This window comes from Haliotis rufescens, unplaced genomic scaffold (genome assembly GCF_023055435.1).
Source record: "Haliotis rufescens isolate VD_foot unplaced genomic scaffold, xgHalRufe1.0.p SCAF_26, whole genome shotgun sequence".
Lineage (NCBI taxonomy): Eukaryota > Metazoa > Mollusca > Gastropoda > Lepetellida > Haliotidae > Haliotis > Haliotis rufescens.
This window is the reverse complement of record NW_025963957.1, coordinates 1,037,842-1,059,151: the sequence shown is the minus strand read 5'-3', so window position 1 is coordinate 1,059,151 and position 21,310 is coordinate 1,037,842. Positions and strand designations below refer to the sequence as shown.

Genomic DNA, 21,310 nt, shown 5'->3' with positions numbered 1-21,310 from the left:
CCATATATTTTGTTATGGTTAAATACTAGTTTTAAATACTTATTTGTGACAATCTAGTTGCTTTACTGTACATGGTCGACAGGTTTTTATTCAGTCAAAATGGATTTATTATCCATTGACATAACTTCTCAACACTATAGTCTTGGATGAAATACTGCCGGTGTGACTTTAGATTTGAACTCACTCACTGAAGCATCATTCGCAGTCATTATTCCATTTTAACTTCATCGACGTAATTGGTTTTGTAAGTTTTGTCGAGTCGATGTTATTGGTTCGCCACCAATCTCGTCAGCTCCGAGACTTACATCTAGCAACAATAAATGCTCCCTTGACACAATAACCGCTCCCGTTCAAAATGGCCGCCCACATGGGCCGACTTCGGCATGCCGTTTTGACAAATCAGACATTACTGAATAATTGGAGAGTCATCGTTTCTGATGTACTGCCGGTAGGTTCTGAACTTATGTTTTGTTGTCATGTTATAGGGAAATATGTTTGGAACTTCCCCAACCTTTGTCGCATAATGTTAACATCGATTCAAACATAGTGATCTAGATTTCGTGAGGGCATATCATTCGGTGTGGAGCCTGTTAATTTCTTAAGATCTGTGTTGTAAGAAAAGTAAGATCATCATTGCTATTGTCATCAGTTTTTAAACCCTTTTCAGATTCCTAGTGATAGAATGGCCATTACAGTTAACACTTATTTTGACACTATTTTCATTTTTTTTATGGTAAATGTTTTGTTATGCTATTGTTTTGCAATGAAAACACAAAATAAACAGACAGATATACAACTCTGGGCAACAATGCAGTTTACCGGGAGCAGCCCGAGCTCTACCATCCAGTCAATTACCGGGCTATAGTGCTACTGCTATCTCTCTATACCGTTACCGTGCCTCACGCTTTAGTGACTCTCGCTTCACGATCCAACACCCGTTTCTGATCTTAGGGAAACTTACACAACTTTACGATCCAAGACCCGTTTTCCAACACCCGCGATAGCGCTCTTGGTCCAGTGGTAGAGCGTCGGCTAATTAACGCATTAATTAGCCAAGCCCGTGAAGCCGGCGAAGCGCGTTCGAGCCCCCACAGCGCTAATTGGATCTGAAAAAGTGCGCCCCGTAAAGTGCACTACTCCCCAACTCTGCATCAGGGTGACCACGTAAACCAGAGGTCAAATCCAACCAATCTGCAGCTCATTTTGGACTCATGGCTTATGTAAATAACTAGGTTGGGGAGAAAAGTAACTTTACTATAGTCTCTCTGTATTTTCACTAGTCACTGACTCGTGGGCGTGTCTATCCATGGGTGAACTGCATTCTTGGCCCGGTATGGCTCACTGTCTGTCTTAATTCAATTGCTAAGTATTTTAATTTCAGAGACAATTTCACTACAGCTGCACATTAGATGCCGACACTCCAAGGCCATCCAAAGCATTTAACAAGCCAGCTCCAACAAAGGCAGAGAAGATTAGCAAGGCTATGAAAGCATACATAGAAAGAGCCCAAGCTCAAGGTACTCCATGTTAGCTTCATCAGGTGTAATGATAAAGTTATTGTTCGTTACCATTGTTAGGGATTTTGATGCCATTTTGCTTTCTTATAGGTAAAAAAAAAATCATTCTACATTAACCATGTTGACAAAGGGGTATGTTGCGGTTCCCTACAGAATCATCCATTCTGTAGTCTAGCCTTGCTATGGGTGGTATAGAAGGAATATTTCTAAAATATAAAGCTGTGTGAACAATATTCACTCACATTTTCCATGGCAAGTCACGTTCAGTACACGAAGGGATGGTAATAAGAAATATACATCACTGACATGGGATTTGCATGTTTGCATGATGTTTATTGGACATTTAGGAGGTGCATGAAAAGAAACCAGCTGCGTTTTGTTTGGATTATCTAAGTTTCATGACCTAGACTTTGTACTAATTAAGACTCTAACAAATTATTTCATTCTGTATGCTAGTAGCTACTACTTTTGTGGTGAGGTAATTTCATTAATTTTTCAAACAAGAAAAACTGATCAAAACAAATTATGTTAATTATCATTATCATGTCTTTGAAAGGCATTTAGAAGTGATACACATAAGGAAGAGAATATATGGATGTCCACTTCTTCGTTATGAGGAACACAACGTTTCGGAGTATATGCATACTCCTTCATCAGGTGAATGAATGCCATGAGGCAGAGAGTATATATATGCCATTGACATCAGGAGACACCAGCCAGCCATGAACCCTGACCAGGGAACCTATCTGCCTAGTGCTACGGACTTATTGCTTTGATCTTTGTGGGGGCTAATTGCCTTGCTGGCTTCAATTTGCCCCTTGCTATGTCCATTCTTTCACCTATCAGTGCTAATGGGTTGCTGAAGACCAGTTCTATCCCAGATCTTCATGGGTCATGTCTGGATGGCCTCTGAGCTCTGGTGGGTGGAGTGTCTGCCTGGAGAGCAGAAGGTCGGTGGTTTGAATCCCGACAGCATCATACCAAAAGTTCATAAAAGATGGAACTTGTTACCCTGCCTGGCGCTTGGCATTGAGGGAATAAATGAGGACTGGTCAGCTCAGAGGCATGGTTTCTTTTGTGGGCTAGCACTGTAAAACCGGTATTAGTCCGGAGAAGTTCAATCAGACACACACATGCATGTCGCTATAAAAGTGCAGTAATCTTGAACACGACACTTACCCCATTTCACCTCACCTCACACATTGCCATTTTGTCGAGGTTTACAATGTTTCTTCCATAGGCTGAGAGGACTTATTTCTGTATTCGACGTAATAAGCGCCCAGCTCTAATAAGCGCCCACGGCGATATTTGCTAATATATTGGCTAGTGAACAATCCCAATTAGCACCCTTCCAATTGATCAATGTATGTAAATAAATGACTTATTTATTTGTGTATGATACGCAATCATGTGTTATATGCACCCATAATTACGGGCAATTAAATTATGGAAAAATATATCTCTCATGTATAATATGCATAAAATTTTCTTTTGTATCATTTCAGGCTGTCAGAATAAACCACAAAATTTACCATCTTTCAACTCTTTCACCAAAATTATATTCTAATAAAAGTCCCCTATTTCTAAATTTGAGAGCGCCTTAGGCGCTTATTACGTCGAATACGATATTATAACAGTTAGCAGTAATATCAGTACTCACAGATTGTTGGGTATTAACAGTTTCTTGGCCCTGTCCTGCCTCAAGAATCTCTAATTTTGTGAGGGTCAAATCTTTCTCCCATGCTTTACTCACCCACTTAGTGCCTTGATATTTTATTTCACCATATTTTCAGATGAAATGTTGAAAAGGGAGACTGCTGACTATGAGATTGGAAAACGACACCTTGCAAATATCATGGGCCTTGACCCTGAACATATGACTGACCGCCAGGTGAAGGTATGTGTACAGAACTCAACAAGCTAGTTATTCCTTCTTTCAGTGGCATTTAGAATTTGGTGTGATGAAGAAAGACAAGTTCTATGGATGAACAACTTCTTTATTACAATTAGTGCGACGTTTCGGTGTAGATCCTAACCCCTACCCATTAGAATAAAAGAACGCAAGACATCAGTACAAAAAAATGACTCAAAATCAGCCATCTCCGACCACACCCAAACCCACCCCGACCACAACATCCAGTTGAACAACATCAAGATCCTGGCCAACAATCAATCAGACTACAAAATCAGGAAACTCCTAGAAGCCATCTACATCAAAAGGATCCAGCCAGCAATGAACAGAGACCAAGGCTATTACATCCCGCCTGCTTACCATCACCTAATTGCTAAATCCCTATGTCCATCCAATTAATCCACTGGCTTCCATCATCTCTATCAGTCTGCTTGCAGACTCTGTGTCCATTTGTCATCCACTGGCTTCCAATTATCTTAATCAGCTCTCTGTGTCCATCAATCAATTTACTGTATAAACATTGATGTTAATAAGTATATATACCTATGTTGTTTAGCACTATCTCCGTGTGCGAAATACGCATCAGTCGGAAAGCGCATGTTAAATCTCCAACGTAAGTAAGTAAGCACTATCCACCGTGTGCGAAATACGCTAGAAGTCGGAAAGCGCACGTTAAATCTCCAATGTAAGTAAGTAAGTAAGCACTATCCATCACTTGCTTGATAACGGTGTTAGGATCTACACCGAAACGTCGCACTAATTGTAATAAAGAAGTTGTTCTTCCATAGAACTTATCTTACTTAACCTGGTTATTCATGGGTAGCAGATAACGGTCCATGTAGGCCTGTTGCAATACAACTTGTCACACTTGTAGTAACACTGTTACTGTGGTAATCTGGTGGTAAATGTGTGACACAGTTGCAGTACAGTTTGACATTCTTGTCATTACAGTCAATTAGGATGGTGTATCCCATGATTACAATGTGTGACATAGTGATTGTGAGTCATTGTACCCCGATGACGTGGATTGCTGCTAATTTTTCTAACCACTAACTTGTCTGCCATACATTTCATTATTTTGCTTACTGCATCCAAAAACAAGATTCACTCCGTCCAGCATGCAATACATGAGTCACAGTTTGGTTGTTTGTTGTTTAATGCCGCACTCAGCAATATTCCAGCTATATGACGGCGGTCTGTAAATAATCGAGTCTGGACCAAACAATCCAGTGATTGACATCATGAACATCTACGCAATTGAGATATGACATCAACCAAGTCAGCAAGCCCGTTAGTCACCTCATTCGACAAGCATAGTCACCTTTTACAGCGAGCATGGGTTGCTGAAGACTTCTTCTACACGGTGGTGTAGCCTTGTGGTCAAAGCGTTGGCTCGTCACGCCGAAGATCCGGGTTTGATTCCCCACATGGGTACAATGTGTGAAGCCCATTTTCCGGTGTGCCCCACCGTGATATTGCTAAAAGTGGCGTAAAACCATATTCACTCACTCACTCACTCTTTTCACAAAATGAATTAACATTTTGAGATTTCAAAATAAAACAAAATAATGTTTTAGATGTATATTAGAGTTTTAACTATAGGCTTGACTTCGAAAGTGAATTAGCTCGTATTTGTGTTTCGGAAATTAGCTCCATTGTATGCATGCTGAAAAAGCTTCATTGGGTATTTACGCATGCTGTTTTTATACATAATGCGGGGGGATATAGTGATCAGTCAGTCTGTCTGTCTGTCCGTCTGTCCGTCTGTCCGTCTGTCCGTCTGTCCAGGCATAACTCGAAAACCATTCAGTGTATTTGATCGAAACTTGGCAAATCTATCAGTCACATACTGAAGTGGTGCCTTTTGCTATTTAGGAATTTTAGAAAAAAAATTTTTTACGTTTCCATGGCAACAAGTTGGACTTAAGTTCTATAATGGTGGTGTTCATCTCCGGAGCATAACTCAAAACCCATTCAATACTTTCTAACAAAACTTTACATGTCTACCAGGCACATACTGAACTGGTGCCTTTTGCTATTTAGGAATTTTAGAAATTTTTAATTTTTATGTTTCCATGGCAACAAGTTGGATTTAAGGTTTAATATAGGGTGGGTTCACTTATCATGCTTATGGAGTATAACAAATAAACTGTTAAATTTTCCCTGCCAAACATTGCATGTCTATGTATAAAACACATACTGAAATGGTGCCATTTGATATTAAGGAGTTTTAGAAATATTTATTTTAGAATTTCCATTGGACATGGGCGAAGAGAAATGTTGGGTCAGTTACCTGGTTTGGGACCATAACGTGTTAAAATGGGCGGAGGATATAGATGACTTCAATGACTATACGCTTGTTTAGTTATTGTTTCTTTTAATTTGTCTTTTGTTTGCATAAAAAAAACCCACAGAAACACACTTGTTTTACTTTCCATTTCATATGGATGCGACCATGGTTGATCTTTTGTGGGTAAACAATGTATGTTTCTTCAAGAACATTCAACTCTTGACTCATTACATACAGAATTGCACATTTACTTGTGGTTACTCTACAGACAGCTGCCGGAGGGATATGTCATCTTTCTGATGACTCTTGTTTATTTAAAGCATGCGTTTCTGTACGCAAGTTAATTGAACGTAATTGGGTTTTGAATATTTGAGGGTATTTAACACAAATACGCAGCTTATCTGTAGCTCTGGTGTATATATATATATGTCATCTTTGGTTGCCATGGTTGCAGCACTAATATAATTGTAACATAATCAATCACTGATGTTAGGATTCTGGGGTTGGAAACTGAAACCAATCAATTATCCAGAAAAGAAATCTATTAATCATGTTAATTGGAACCAAATGACTTGTTGTGTGTCATCTGAAAATATCATTTAACAATTTATGTTCGAACAATAGCCATCATCATAACGTCCACCTAATTATTATCATATTCAGGTATTTTATTGTATTGTTTCATGACTTTCAACAGGAAATTGTAGGACACATTGTAGATATTACAACCCTATGTTGTAATCATGGTACTAATGGCAATGCCGCCTTAATCATATCGTTATGGCAATGATATTGCAGACAACAGCAAAACAATTACTCCCTGTGTGACATCTTGGATCACCTTTGGTTTGTCTGGTACTGGTTTGGTCGTGGTTACCATGGTAACCATTGCTGATTGTGACCATATTAATGTTGCTGACTACACAGACAATTCCTGTGTCATGCTCACATGCTCATTGCTTGTTAAATACTAGGGGTGTCATGATAAATCGAAATATCGATTTATTGCTATTGGTAAGTACTTAAAGTCAATAAATTGATTGTTAAATCAGTTTCCGATTAATAGTATCGATTTTAGTTAGGAGTATTGATAGTTTCGATTGTATTTACCATATCAATAAAATACATGCAATGCTGGTCAAATTTGTTTTTCTTTTGATCATGAGTGGTAGTAATTCACACAGACACGGTAATGCGGAAGTTTCTTAAATTAGGGTAAACAAAAAGACAAAACAAATCAGTCATATCTCAAACTTTACTTTTTTGTTGTTGTTATGGTTATCACATTCAAAGGAAACTTCAGTTCCAAGGTTTAATTCAACTCTAAAATCCATCTAAAATGATACACTGAAAACTATCGATATTTATCGCAATACTTGCTTGCAATAACAATAGTTATCGCAATAGTTTCTTTCAATATCAATAGTTATCGCAATAGTGATTATCAGACCAATAGTCACCCCTATTTAATACTTATGTGCTGTTGTTTTCAGGAATCTATCCAGTACCTGCTGCCGTCAGGACTGTATGATCTGCCTTCCAGACCGCTGATGAAGGTGGGACCTCCTTCTGTATTGGTAGAATAGAAACAGAATCTTTACAAAATTAGCAGGATTGAAATGTACCCAGCATGAGCCTATCTTCCCCAGGCAAGAGAGTTAACTGACTAAAAAGTCCAGTTTCCACCCTTGACGAACTAGGCTGGTATTATGGAGTTTCGTTTTGGCTGGACTAACGAGTCTTTGCATAGTCCAATCAAGATTGCGCAACGAAATCGAAATCCAGTTCGTAAACTGCCATGCAGATTTCGGTCGATCGCAGGATTTGCAAAGCATGTGCACCGCCATCTTCCCGAGGCAAGAGAGTTAACTGACTATAAAAGTCCAGTTTCCATCCTTGCCGAACTAGGCTGGTATTATGGAGTTACATTTTGGCTGGACTAACAAGTTTATGCATAGTCCAATCAAAATCTCTCACCGAAATTTAAATCCGGTTTGTAAACTGTCGTGCAGATTTCGGTCGATTGCAGGATTGCAAAGCATGTGTACCGCCAACTAATTGTCAGCAGATATTTTCCAAATCTTTTCATGTTTTGAATCAAGGTGCTATCATGATTTGATGCATTTCGCGATGTGAGACCCGTGTTATCACAGTATAGATCTTGATTTTTTTGTGTGAAGCAAACGCAAGTGATATGAGAGGTGGAAGCTTATTGGTCCATAGGACAGACTCAGAAGGGACATAACTGGTAATAGCCACTGGTGGCTCTACGATCGAGTAATTCCAGCCTAGTTGGGCAAGGGTGGAAACTGGACTTTTAAAGTTAGTTAACTCTTTTGCCTCGGGAAGATGGTGTACAGCCAACTTGTTGTCAACAGATATTTTCTATATCTTTTCATGTTTTTAATCAAGGTGCCCACATGATTTGATGTACTTCGCGATGTAAGACCCGTTTTATCACAATATAGATCTTGATAATTGATCAGACCATCTTGACAGGGTGCCGCCATCTTGTTTAAAGCAAACACAAGTGATACAAGAGGTGGAATCTGATTGGTCCATAGGAGAGGCATAGTTGGGACATAACTCGTAATAACCACTGGTGGCACTACGATCGAGTCCAGGAATTCCAGCCTAGTTCGGCAAGGGTGGAAACGGGACATTTAAAGTCAGTTAACTCTCTTGCCTCGGGAAGATGACATGAGCCTGACTGCCATGACGTGTGTATATATCATAAATATGGCAAGATATGCCTCTGGATGTTTTAGAGACTGATAATTTATATTTTCAACATCCTCATAAAGTTAACCAGGGCTCATGTTAAGTTTTTAAGCCAATAATAATAATAATAATAATAATAATAAGGCCTTTATAATGAGACAAATTACTGCAGTAACGTTTATGTACCAGAATGTGTAATGCTTACATTCATTCAGTAAACAGAAATATGTACAGAAATACATGTACGCAAGATGAGAAGGACACATTGGTTAATTACTCAGAGTGTTGTGCTATTGATTTAAGAACAAGGAATTCATGCAAATCTGCTTATTTTAAGGCAAAAATTAATTAGGTAACTGTTATTTATTTTGTGTATTTCACGCAAATACATTGCTTGTCACTGCTTATCTGCAGCTCTGTGTAACTATGATGTAAAGGAGTGGTGGGTAGTCTAGTGGTTCAAGTTATTAAGTGTTGGCTTCATGACCTGGGTTTGATTCCTCATATTGATTCAATGAGAGAAGTCCAGTTTGCTTGGTGCCCCTCCCTGTGATATGGCTTGAATATTGCTGAACATGACGTAAAACCAAACACGCTTCCTCACTCACCACATACTATTAAACATTGTAACAAAATTATTAGCTTAACCAACCTAATATGTCGTGATTATCAGTTGCTTGAACTACTCTTTCAGCCACCTCAAAAAGTCTTTCCAAAACGAAAAGGTAATTTGAATTTCATTTCATGAAAGAGTCAAAATATGTCATTAACAATGTTCTTCATGAAGATTTCGGGGTAGAATAGATCTTCAGCAACCCATGCTTGCCTTAAGGGGTGACTGCCTGGATCGTGTGGTCAGGCTCTCTGACTTTATTGATGCATGTCATCGTATTCCAATTCTGTGGATCGATGCTCATGATGTCAATCACTTGATTGTTTGTTCAGACTTGATTATTTACAGACTGCTGTCACATAGCTGGAATATTGCTGAGAGTTTGGTGGTGTTAAGCAACAACCAAACAGACATTAACAATGTAAAAGAAATCTGATTGTGAGTTTCAATTCTTTGTGTGAAAGTATTGATATGACAACATGAACATTATATACTTGATATTTTAACAGAAACCTTTCACTTTTCATAATTTCTACCTGGATTTAACCAACAACATTTGTAGGTTGTCATAGAAACGTAAGATGTTGGTCATCATCCCATGTTTAATGACTTCTCCACACTCCAGAATTAATGGTGACATGTTTCCTCTGTTATCAGATGCGCAGTTTGGGATGGATGGACGGCCTTTCCACTCCTTCTTCTACACCGGCAAGCCTCAGTTCTATGAGCTGCTCCACGTGAGTGTGTTGTACAGATGGAGATACTGTGGAGTCCTCCTCATCATGGTCCCGTTAGGATGGTTATTGTGGTTGAAATAGGATACCAGTGTATTGTCAAGGTGCATAATGGGATTCGGATGGTCACAGAGGCTGCCAAGTAGTATCAGGTCATTGTGTGCAACTCATTGTGTGCAACTGCATTGTGTGCAGCTCATTCTTTGTCAGCGCATTGTTTGTCAGCTCATTGTGTGCAACTCATTGTTTGTCAGCAAGTTGTTTGTCAGCACATTGTCAGCTGATTGTGTGCAACTCATTGTTTGTCAGCCACTCATTGTTGTCGGCAACTCATTGTTTGTCAGCAACTCATTGTTTGTCAGCCACTCATTGTTGTCAGCCACTCATTGTTGTCAGCAACTCATTTTTACAATCTACAAAGTCCATGGTTTGATTGAACTAACCTCGTGATTACTTTTTGTTGGATCCCATGGTGAAAACATTCTATTTCAACTATAACATAGACACTAATTATCTCATTTCATGGCCTGTGTTAGAAGTGGCCCACAGCACTCCATTGATTGTTGCAACTAAATTGGATCGGGTGGGCGGTGCAGTGGCGAATCTGTCATAGTAACCCAGTGGCCTTGGCTGTTGCTCATAAAATCAACCACTGCTTTATCCGGCCAGACTGGATTCGTCACAGGCCTTTATATGAAATGGGAGTTAAGGTCACATTCAACATCATTGCACCTACATTGGAAAGTGGATGCATGTGTGTGTGTGTGTGTGACTGTGTGTGACTGTGTGTGATTGTACTTGTTCACACTCTATAGGGCTCGCCCACTGAGATAACATGCAGTTGAACCAGCCAGCCCTTGTTTCATCTCCTTAATGTTGAACGCAAGGCAGTGTAACCACAAGTACCATCTTTTGGTATGATGGGACGAGGCATCAAACCTTGGCCTTCCACTCTCTGGGCAGACGCTCTGTCCACGAGATCATGGGGGCGGTCACCGTGGCATCAAGGCTTGGTCAGAAACAACTGACCAGTGCTGACAGCTACATATTACAGTGGATAATTCCTCAGTAATACCTAGCAACTGGGTGTGGCGATTCCACTCTAGGCGGTGAAGTAGTCCTTTTACATGTTCTTTTCTGGTTTCCCTAAATTACGTATTATGTATTTTTAAACTTATCCTATCTCACATTGTGTATTCTTTCTTCTTCTTTCAATATGGAAACATGGTTGTCAAAGTTTCCAACTTCTAAAAACAATTCACCCAAGCACATCTCAGCATCATTATGGTCAGCATCCAAACAAATGGGTTTTGCACTGTAATCCTGTGCGTTGTGAGCTTACACGGCATGATCACTAGACTACCACCCCTCCCCCCTGCCACATCATTGTCTTTCTCATTTCCACCCCGTGGAGACATGTATTGAGTTTTAGAGAATACATTTTTGTGTGTGCATTTGTGAGCTACCTCCTCATTCATATCAACTTTTACGACACTAACTTGAAGGGAAGATAGGAACAGAACATGAAAACGTTCAGCCTGTCTAAATTGCAGGTATATTTACTCCTCTGCTGATCCTCCTTATCACTGTTGTGGTTGTCGCGGCCGTTGCTATGAAGACAAACGATGTTCCTAGTGTTCCAACCTCATGGAGGTAGCTTTCAATTTATTCTTCCGCAAATGCCACAAGAGTGATGTTGACCACTGGTCGAAGTCTACAGATGTGGTGACTCCACTACCAAGAAGTCACCAAGCCGGCTGTCTCCTCCTTCGTTCCAGCCGTGACACTACCTGAGGTGTGTACCGTACCCTCCATCGTTCCAGCCGTGAAACTACCTGAGGTGTGTACCGTACCCTCCTTGTCGGTTTATGATGATGGCATCTCCTTCAGCTTCCTCTGTGACGACATTTCCACCAAATCGGACCAGCCATCTCTCCCCAGTGTGCCCGTGTTCACACCTGCGATGGAGCAACCAGCAGCTTTGGACATTCGTATGGTTCTATCTAAGGACAACTCGTCCAAGCCAGATTCGACAGACCCTACTGTTGACCTTCCTAGCACACCCGCCGGTACCTCCTCGCACCGTCACTTCGACTTCCTCACTGGCTGCTCATTTGGATTTGAATCAGAATTCCCCCTCCTGATCTACTGGGAACTTTGACAATGTGGTTGGATTGCAGACAGACTTCAGTTGCAGTGAAGTACTTCAGTGGGTGACCAGCTATCATGTTTCATCATACCGAATGCTGGTTCCTCTGCCATCACGCTGCCTCCCAGTTGGTGACCATGATGATGCCGGGATGTGTTTGGATGAATCCTTTTTGAAAGCTGGAAACTTTGTGCAAGCAAAAAAAAAGCAAAAAAGTATATAAATATTTAATTTATTGTGATTTTTTTTATTTCATTCCAATGTCGTGTCATTTCAAGTCTATGAGTTGTTAATGTCTAATTTAGAAAGTGACATGGAAGCTTGAGGCCCTGAAGAAAGAAGAGGACAAACTCCGTGATTCGGGTGCATTGTTTGAGACTGAAGAGAAGACAGAGAAGTTGTAAGTACCCTTGTTTTACTCCCAGCTAGTAAATCCTTTGCATAATCCGATTTCAGTTATTCCAACTTGAGGGGCATGGGGTAGCCTAGTGGTTAAAGCATTTGCTCGTCACGCCAAAGACCCAGGTTCGATTCCCAACATGGGTACAATGTGTGAAGCCCATTTCTGGTGTCCCCCACCGTGATATTGCTGGAATATTGCTAAAAGCAACGTAAAACCATACTCACTCACTCACTCACTATTCCAGCTTGAACCTTGCAAGGACAATGTCAGAACAGATTCCCAGTACTCATGAACACTTACCTGGTTGATTGTGACAATGTACTGACAGCTTGGGACTTATCAACCACTTGTTTGTCTGGGCCAGACTTGATTATTTACAGGCCTCCATGATACAGCTGGTTTATTGCTGACTGGGAAGTAAAACAACAAACAAATAATATTCATGCCTGACAAACTCTGTTACAAGTGATGTCTGAAAAGCTCTGAGTCCAACTATGATGTATGGCACACCCCTAACAGTTGGCAAGTACACTACTTTCCATGTTTACATGCTGCATTTAAACCAAATACACAATCAGGCAGCATATTTCTTCAGGCATAAACAGGTATTCTGTTGAAGAAAACGGACATAATTGTCATCAAGTTCCCCCAACACCTGTTCATGTGACCATGCCATGGTCAGCAATATTCCAGCTGTGTGACGGCGGTCTGTAAATAATCCAGTCTGGACCAGACATTCCAGTGATTGACATGCTGCATATCGATCCACAATATTGGGATGTGAAGACATGCAATCAACCGAGTCACTGAGCCTTCATGACAAGGAGGGGGCACGAGTGGCCCAGTCGTCTAAGGCGCCGCGATTCACTGTGCAGAGTTGCGTCCCCTGGACACGCCAGAAACCTATGATTGTGGGTTCGAATCCCTGTTCACCCCGATTATGTTTCTAGGTTTGTCAGCACCATACCCGTGCTCGTGGGTTTCACCGAAGTGGTAAACGTCTGAGACCTGCATCACTTCGGGCTTTCCTCCTACATTAAGTTGACACGCCGTGATATAACAGGAATAATGTTAAAAGCGGCGTTAAACCCAACTCACTCACTCACTCACTCACTCAGCATAGGTTTCTTGGGACCTATATTATTACCCAGAATCCCATACAGAGATATCTGTGTTTAAAAATAATATTCTGAAATTGCTACCGTAACTATACAGTCTGGCACAATTCTGGCGAATTTTGTGAGCTCAATATTTAACCATGACCATGTTCCAATAATCACAATGCTAAGGCAACCATGTCTCTCAAGTACTGTGTGTAATACAGATCTCTACATGAGAATGAGTGGATCAGCTATGACACCTTGAAGGCCAGGGTAATGGAAGACATCAGTCAACAAGATGTAAGTATGTATGGTGTATTATGGATGTATTCTGACTGATTGCTCGGTGGCCAACTAAGTGTGCAGAAGAGAGAAGGTGGCACAGTGGTGGAAGGCAGGTCAACTTACTGAGTTACTTCCCTTGGTTGTACCAGGAGATTCCTGAGTAACAGTAATCTAGTCATTGAAAACAGGCTTTTGCTGACATACAGCAAGTTACCTTTATTTCCATGACAAAAAAAGTTAAATAAAACAGCAAAACAGCCAATCATCACAGCCATTTGGGTCTTAATCATTTTTTTATATATAAAAAATATTATTGGTCATTGGTTGATGTGTGTCATGCTTAACTGAAAATTGTCCTGTTTGATGTACATTTAATACACAAATATTTATAAAAAAAATTCGAAAACAAGGACCCTCGGACAGAACCCCTTCGGTGGTCTGACCGCAGGTGTCAGGTCCTCAGATCTTTGTTTTCACATTATGACCTCTGTTGGTACTTGTTTTGTTATAAGGCATTTGAAAGCGATCTTTGAATTCCTCAGATAGATTGTCGATCAGTGTATTGCCACTCGCAGAAGCCATGTAGATTTCTATGTTGATCACATGACAGGTCAATAGTGATCAAGTGAGAAGTCAGTATTTGAGTCAGTTCCTCTCACATGATTTCACCAAAACCAGTTTTGTATCTCTATTGTATAAAATGGATGAACCAATGAAATTAAGAGATTCTTACTGGAGGTACAACAATGTGTAAAGCCACAGCACTTGTCTGTTTACTTCAGTATGGCCAGTTCCTGAAGCTGATGACGAGGTTTGTTGAACATCCGCTAGCCCACAAGGAGGCCAGGTACATCATGAAGTTCCGGCAGCGATTGAACCGACAGAACTTTGGCGACAAGATTAAACCTGTGAGTCTTATCATGGTACTGATGAAACACCTGCTGACACCAGGAACACTGTACCTGAAACAATATGGCCTTTTTATTTAGTTTGCAGACTGTTTCACAAAAAAAACCCAGAATTTTAGTGATTAAAATGAAATTATACATTAAATATTTGAAAACAGTTTTGTTGAAACTAATATCTTCAATGTATAATTGTTCGAGTGTAATAAAGAATTAAGAGAAAAGATTTTTTTTAATGGCAAGTTGAAAGGTTAATTCCCTTACTTTAATGAGCTGCTTTGATTTTCATCAGTATTGAAATTAGTTAATAGATTTACGATTATGATTTAAGTAATGAAAAATGGAATTAAAAAGACAGTCACTTCACTGTGATTTCTCATAGACATTGTACTTATGAGTGCAGATATCACTGCATACAACATCCATCCCACTGTGAATTGTCATTGGTGTTGTACTTAGTCATGAGTGAAAATATCACTGCATACAACATCCAGCCTACCGTGAATTGTCATAGGTGTTGTACTTACTTATGAGTGAAAATACACAACTTATTTCCAATGTCTCTGAATGCATTGCATTTTAAATGCTTTACATTGACTGATGTATTTGTTGCAGCTGAAGACAGCTAAAGATGGAAGGAGTTTTATGACTGCTGAAGGTAAGTGATGTTGATCCTGCTTCAATGACAGAAGTATAAATTGAACAGTCGAATCCTGTCGTGTAAAAACTGGATACCTAGAAAAAACTGACAGTTTTGGCTCAGTCTCATGTCTTATCCACTTAACAAGGGTCGTCTGTAAATTGAACAAGTCAAAATATTTTCAGGTGCAAGTATATTCCTCAAACGTGTCAGTCCACCCAATCACTGCTTATCTTCAATTTTTTTTAAGTCAAATATATCAATGTATTCATTTTTTTCAAAATTAAGTTTAAACATCAAGGTGCCATGGTGACAGGTGTACAATTGTTACTCATGCCCAGATTTATTGCATTTACTCCCTACAATGTCCTCTTGATGTTTCGCGAGATCTCCACGTAGAGAGGTATCGTATCGAGGTGACAGATCTAATTTGCAGGAGATACTGTAAATCTTGAAATTAAGGCGAGCATCAATTAAATGCAAAAAATGTGAATGGTCTTCGCTCAAGTTAATGAAACTTCACATTTATGTCTCCAAAATGACTGTTAACAATAAGACGGCGTGACTGCACACTTTGGATAGTGGAAATACCAACTTGAATATAAACACAAACACGGTTTATTGAGCAGCAGTTATAAGTGCAAACCAATGTCATATAAAGACTAGGAATTACACAATAGGCATCCAGTGAGTTATCACTGCTGGGGTCAAGAGTTCTACCCACTCGTGTCAAAGTAGGCATTATTGACCTCTCCAATCAGTGAACTGTTGTTGGTTTAATTATTTTATTACCCTTTGAACTTACTTAATGCCAGTCAGCAGAATAAACATGTAAACTGTGTGTTGTTTTTAGGAAAACACATTACGGCTGTGCTTTTCTAATAGCACCGCTTATTAGCTGTTTGACTGGGTTAAGGTAAGGTACGATTCCACTTGGGATGGGGTGGGTAGTCGCATTGATTTTGAGTAACATTTTGGGGGTCAGTAGTCGTATTATTTTGGAGACGCATTAATTTCAAGATTTACAGTATTTGAATGGGCACTTTTCCTTAACTAAACAACCTAATGGCCACAACATTGTGAAGAAAGACCCGGGGTTTACAAATGGTCATCAGCAACTCATGTTTGCTAAAGGAATCGGGTTGTCAGACTTGCTGACTTTGTTGTTACATTTCATTGTATCTGAGGTGCGTAGGTCAATGCTGATGATGTCAATCACAGGTTTGTGTGGTCCAGACTCGATTATTTACAGGCCGCTGTATGGTTTGAATAATATAAATCTTGACATCAACGCGAGCGTGAATTAAATGCAAAAAATGTGAGTGGTCTTTGCTCGCATTAATTAACTTTTCAAAATGACTATGAACAATAAGACGGCCTCACTGCACACATAGTGAAAATACCAACTTGAATAATAACACAAACATGGTTTATTGAGCAGCAGTTGTAACAAGTATATAACAATGTCATTCAAACAATAGGAATTACACAATGGGCATCCGGTGAGTTATCACTGCTGGGATCAAGAGTTTCTACCCACTCGTGTCAAGCTTGACACCTTCAGTGAAATGGTGTTCATTCAATCAATTTTCCTTTTGAAATAAAGTCAAAAGAGTAAACATATAAACTGTGTGTTGTTTTTAGAAAGACACTGTTTATTGTTTTTACGGAAGTGCTCTTGTCAGTGCTAATAAGCAGCGCTATTTGCTGTTTGATTGGATTAAGGTAAGGTTGAATTAAGATATGCATCATTCCACTGGGGATGGGTTGGGGGGGAGTCGCATTGATATTGAGTTGCATTTTTGGCTAGGGGTCAGAGACGCATTAATTTGCTGAGTGTGACAAATGAATAATGAAAAGAATGATGAATGATTCTGCTCAGGTTATCGTAAAAGTGCTGTGGCTGATGTGACAGTACGAGGACACGGTTCAGGGAGGGTGGCCATCAACGGTTCAGACTTGGAGTATTTCTCTCTCAGTATGCACAGGTAAGATGCCATGAAATCAGTTGCCATATAAAAGCTTACGTCCCAGGTTCTGGATGAGAATATTTGTTGTAAGAGTCCACTGAGGAATCAAGAAAGGCTTCGACAAATCACTTAGCTCTCAGTTACAAATAGAGTGTCTTTTGATATAATATATATCAAATCATGTTGAAATATTTGATATCAAAATACACAAGGGTGAGATTTTATTTATCATCCAACATCATTCTTCCTACTTTTTCAGTTTGTGTTAAGTAATAAGCAGTGTCTTAAGTGTTAAAAGTACTGCTGACAGCTTCAGTAGCAGAGCCATAAGTGATGTCATTTGATTGTGATGTCATTGTGACCTTTGTAGTTACAATGCTTTTCAAAGCAATGCAATTTCATTGCAGCGATATCTACAATGCATATATCGCTTGATCTCACCCAAGCCATATCTCATGTGGGAGCCAGTTTGGGATGATAAATTATCTTGTCCTATTTGGATAATGATTTGAAGTAGAGGTGTAACAATAAGTATCCCGATACTGTGTGTGCGTAGGAAACTTGTTGCTACGATCTGTATATCATAGCAAATCTCCAATATACAATCTTTAATCTTTTCAGAGAGCAGATCATGTTTCCTATCCAGTTTGTCAACATGCTAGGTGAAATTGACATTGAAAGCCAAGTATCTGGTGGTGGATCCAGCAGTCAGGCAGGGGCAATTCGTCTCGGACTGGCGCAAGCACTGACCAGCTTTGTCAGCCCAGATGTAGTGGAGAAAATGAGACTTGGTTGGTGATATGTTAATGCTGATCAATGTTCTTTCATGGATCTATCTAGAACTCCAAATTAGGTGCCCTTGCCAGGCAAATTAGGAAAAATCATTACTTTGTTCAGAATTTGGATATTTTCTCAAGCTATTATTTTCATAAACTCAGAGGTATGTTAAAATTGAATTTTAACATTGCATACAGTGCAATAATGTTAAACTAAGCATTAAAACCTCTTACTCCATATTGGTCTTGTGAAATACAAGTCACCTTACAAAGCCATAATGTGTGACTATAACGGCATGAATTGGAAATATTTAATTCCAATTTGGGAAATATAACTGACATTTACTGCACACTTGGGTCCGAACATTGGCCTCTCAGCAGGTCTAGATAAATTCATGTCTTTGTTTGAACTTTTATTGCATTAATAATATTGGATTTTCTCTGAATCGTCTTGCAAATGTTAAACTGTCATTTGTTGAAAATCGCGATCAAACATGGAACTGTTGTTGCAAAGTGGATTCAGGAATTGCCAAACTCTATGTTTAGTTAGTGATGAGAGAGATGAAGATGGGGACTTCACTTCTTATGGCGGCGATTGGGTTCAGGGTAGTTATCATATATTGTGTTTCTCGACAGCTGGGCTGTTGACGAGGGACCCTAGAAGGAAGGAGAGAAAGAAGCCAGGTCAAGCTAAAGCGAGGAAGAAGTTTACATGGTTTGTACATAGGTCTAGAGTGAGAGAGCGGAGCAGAGTGGATGAGTGTGTTGTTAGGTTTTGACACCACTTTGAACGCTATCAAGTTATCACAGCATGCAAGCTTTAATAGGGACAACCTAGATCCAGATGATCTGTATAATTAAGTATTTTTATCCCCTGCCACAAAGTGTTATGTGACCTTCTAGCATCTCACAGGCAGCTTGGGGGCGGCCGGGTAGCCTAGTGGTTAAAGCGTTCACTCGTCACGCCGAAGACCTGGGTTCGATTCCTGACATGGGTACAATGTGTGAAGCCCATTTCTGGTGTCCCCCGCCGTGATATTGCTGGAATATTGCTACAAGCGGCGTAAAATCAAACTCACTCACTCACAGGCAGATTGGGTTATATACTCACCAGGGAGCTGAGAATGAAAATTGATTGCACACCAATCCATTGATCGGGGTAAAAATAATGTATGCTTTTAGCATGCCTCTTGGTTGTGTGGAAATATGGCGCAAGAGAAATGGCATTATTATAATTAGAGGTTGCTTTTATCATGATATCATGAAGGAAATCATAGATTCTGTGAGGCTTCAGGTGGCAGACAAACTACGGTCAAACATTGTTGTGTCAAACTTTAACGTGTCAAACTTATGCTTGTTTTGGAGTCAAAACTTGGACCTGCATATTCCCTCTTAATTGTTTGGTTGTATCAAACCTCAGATAACTCGAAATATTTATGTGTGTCCCTGAAACACATGGTCTTTGACTGTATACTAATGAATTTTCACATTCGGCACAATTAATTCTATGGACAGCTCATGTGATGATCACATGATAATGGTAATCACGTGTGAAATGCATTCTTCCAGATCAGCAGAAATCAGATCTCTTTGTGCATTCATATTTCTTTAAATACGTTGGAAATATGTTAAAATTTTGAAGAAGTATACAGTTTAGTTTAGTCCGATGTGTTTTCTTTTTCAGGAAAAAGAGATAACCGGAACGTATGACGTGAACAGCGTGTGTGATAGTCCAGATTGTAACTCAAATAGAGTAAAGTGTATACATGTGTAGTTGTCTTTGTTTTTATGAAATTGTTTATGAATGAAGGGAATAATTGTACTTGCATAACAGAGAGCCAAGCCTCTTTTGCTGTCTCGCCTGCTCCAAGTTCTCAACTTGTGGATGACATTGTTGTGCATCTGATTATGCACAAGTTGGGCCAAGTCAGAGCCCACCATTAAAGCAATTAAACAAGTAGCTTGAATCTTATAGTCCAGCTATCATGTGGTGGATAGAGTGTCTGCCTGGAGAGTGGAAGTTTGGTGGTTCAATACCCGTCCGCATCATAAGCAAAAGACATTAAAGGATGGTTTTTGTTGTTATTCTAAGTGGCGCTCGGCATTAAACAATGACTGGACAGCTTGGAGTCAGTGTCTGAATGGGTTATCCATCATGTTAAACTGAGGCATGGCATCTCTGGGGCAAGAGAGTTAACTGACTATAAAAGTCCAGTTTCCACCCTTGCCGAACTAGGCTGGTATTATGGAGTTACATTTTGACTGGACTAACGAATCTATGCATAGTCCAATCAAAATCTCGCACCGCAATCAAAATCCGGTTTGTAAACTGTCGTGCAGATTTTGATCGATTGCAGGATTTGCAAAGCATGTGCACCGCCAACTCATTGTCAGCAGATATTTTCCAAATCTTTTCATGTTTTTAATCAAGGTGCTCACGTGATTTGATGCATTTCGCGATGTAAGACCAGTTTTCTCAAAATATTGATCTCGATTATAGATCAGATCGTCCTGACTGGGCGCCACCAATTTGTGTGAAGCAAACGCAAGTGATACGAGAGGTGGAATCTGATTGGTCCATAGGAGAGGCTTAGAAGATACATAACTGGTAATAACTTCTGGTGGCGATCGAGCCCAGTAATTCCAGCCTTGTTCGGCAAGGGTGGAAACTGGACATTTAAAGTCAGTTAACTCTCTTGCCTCGGGAAGATGGATATAAAACCAGCATTTGTCCTGACTAATACAAGCGCGCACACACACACACACACATACACACACACAAGCGCACACACACACACGCACGCACACAAGCACACACACACACAAGCACACACACACATACACTGGTATGTAAGTGCAATATGATGAACATTAAACCCCATTTCACCTATTTGATATAAGTGTCGTTAGCCATTCGTACAAAACACATTCATTTCTGCTTCAAGGCTTACACCAATTATTTTGCCAGGGTTCAGTGACAATGAAACAAGTTCTTTGTAAAAGAATTGTTTCAAGATTCTACATCTGAAGATCCTGTGATCAGTGTTCAAAGCCAGTCTCGCTTGTGGGGATTTAGGGTCGGAAATACTATGAGCCAGTGTATACATTTGACAGTCTGAGACAAGTAGGGAGTCATATGCTGTGTCTTTCTTCCACCTCTGGTAGTTATCAGTGTCATAATTACTATTATGGCTTGAAGGGGCGGTAGTGTAGCCTATTGGTTAAAGCGTTCGCTTGTCACGCCAAAGACCCGGGTTTGATTCCCCACTTGGGTACAATATGTGAAGCCCATTTC

At 39.9% G+C, this 21,310-nt stretch overlaps 1 protein-coding gene across 1 annotated transcript; it reads left to right on the top strand.

Annotated features, from left to right (window-relative positions):
• The first annotated feature begins 306 nt into the window (after positions 1-306).
• On the top strand, positions 307-19,788 carry LOC124141462 (28S ribosomal protein S9, mitochondrial-like). The gene is made up of 14 exons (XM_046509488.2): positions 307-448; positions 1,382-1,517; positions 3,311-3,414; positions 7,213-7,275; positions 9,135-9,165; positions 9,711-9,790; positions 12,242-12,336; positions 13,664-13,739; positions 14,507-14,632; positions 15,245-15,287; positions 17,152-17,257; positions 17,861-18,030; positions 18,652-18,730; positions 19,700-19,788. Exons 1-14 carry the CDS (start codon positions 356-358, stop codon positions 19,710-19,712), a joined length of 1,215 nt encoding a protein of 404 aa, XP_046365444.2. The 5' UTR covers positions 307-355; the 3' UTR covers positions 19,713-19,788.
• Positions 19,789-21,310: the final 1,522 nt, after the last annotated feature.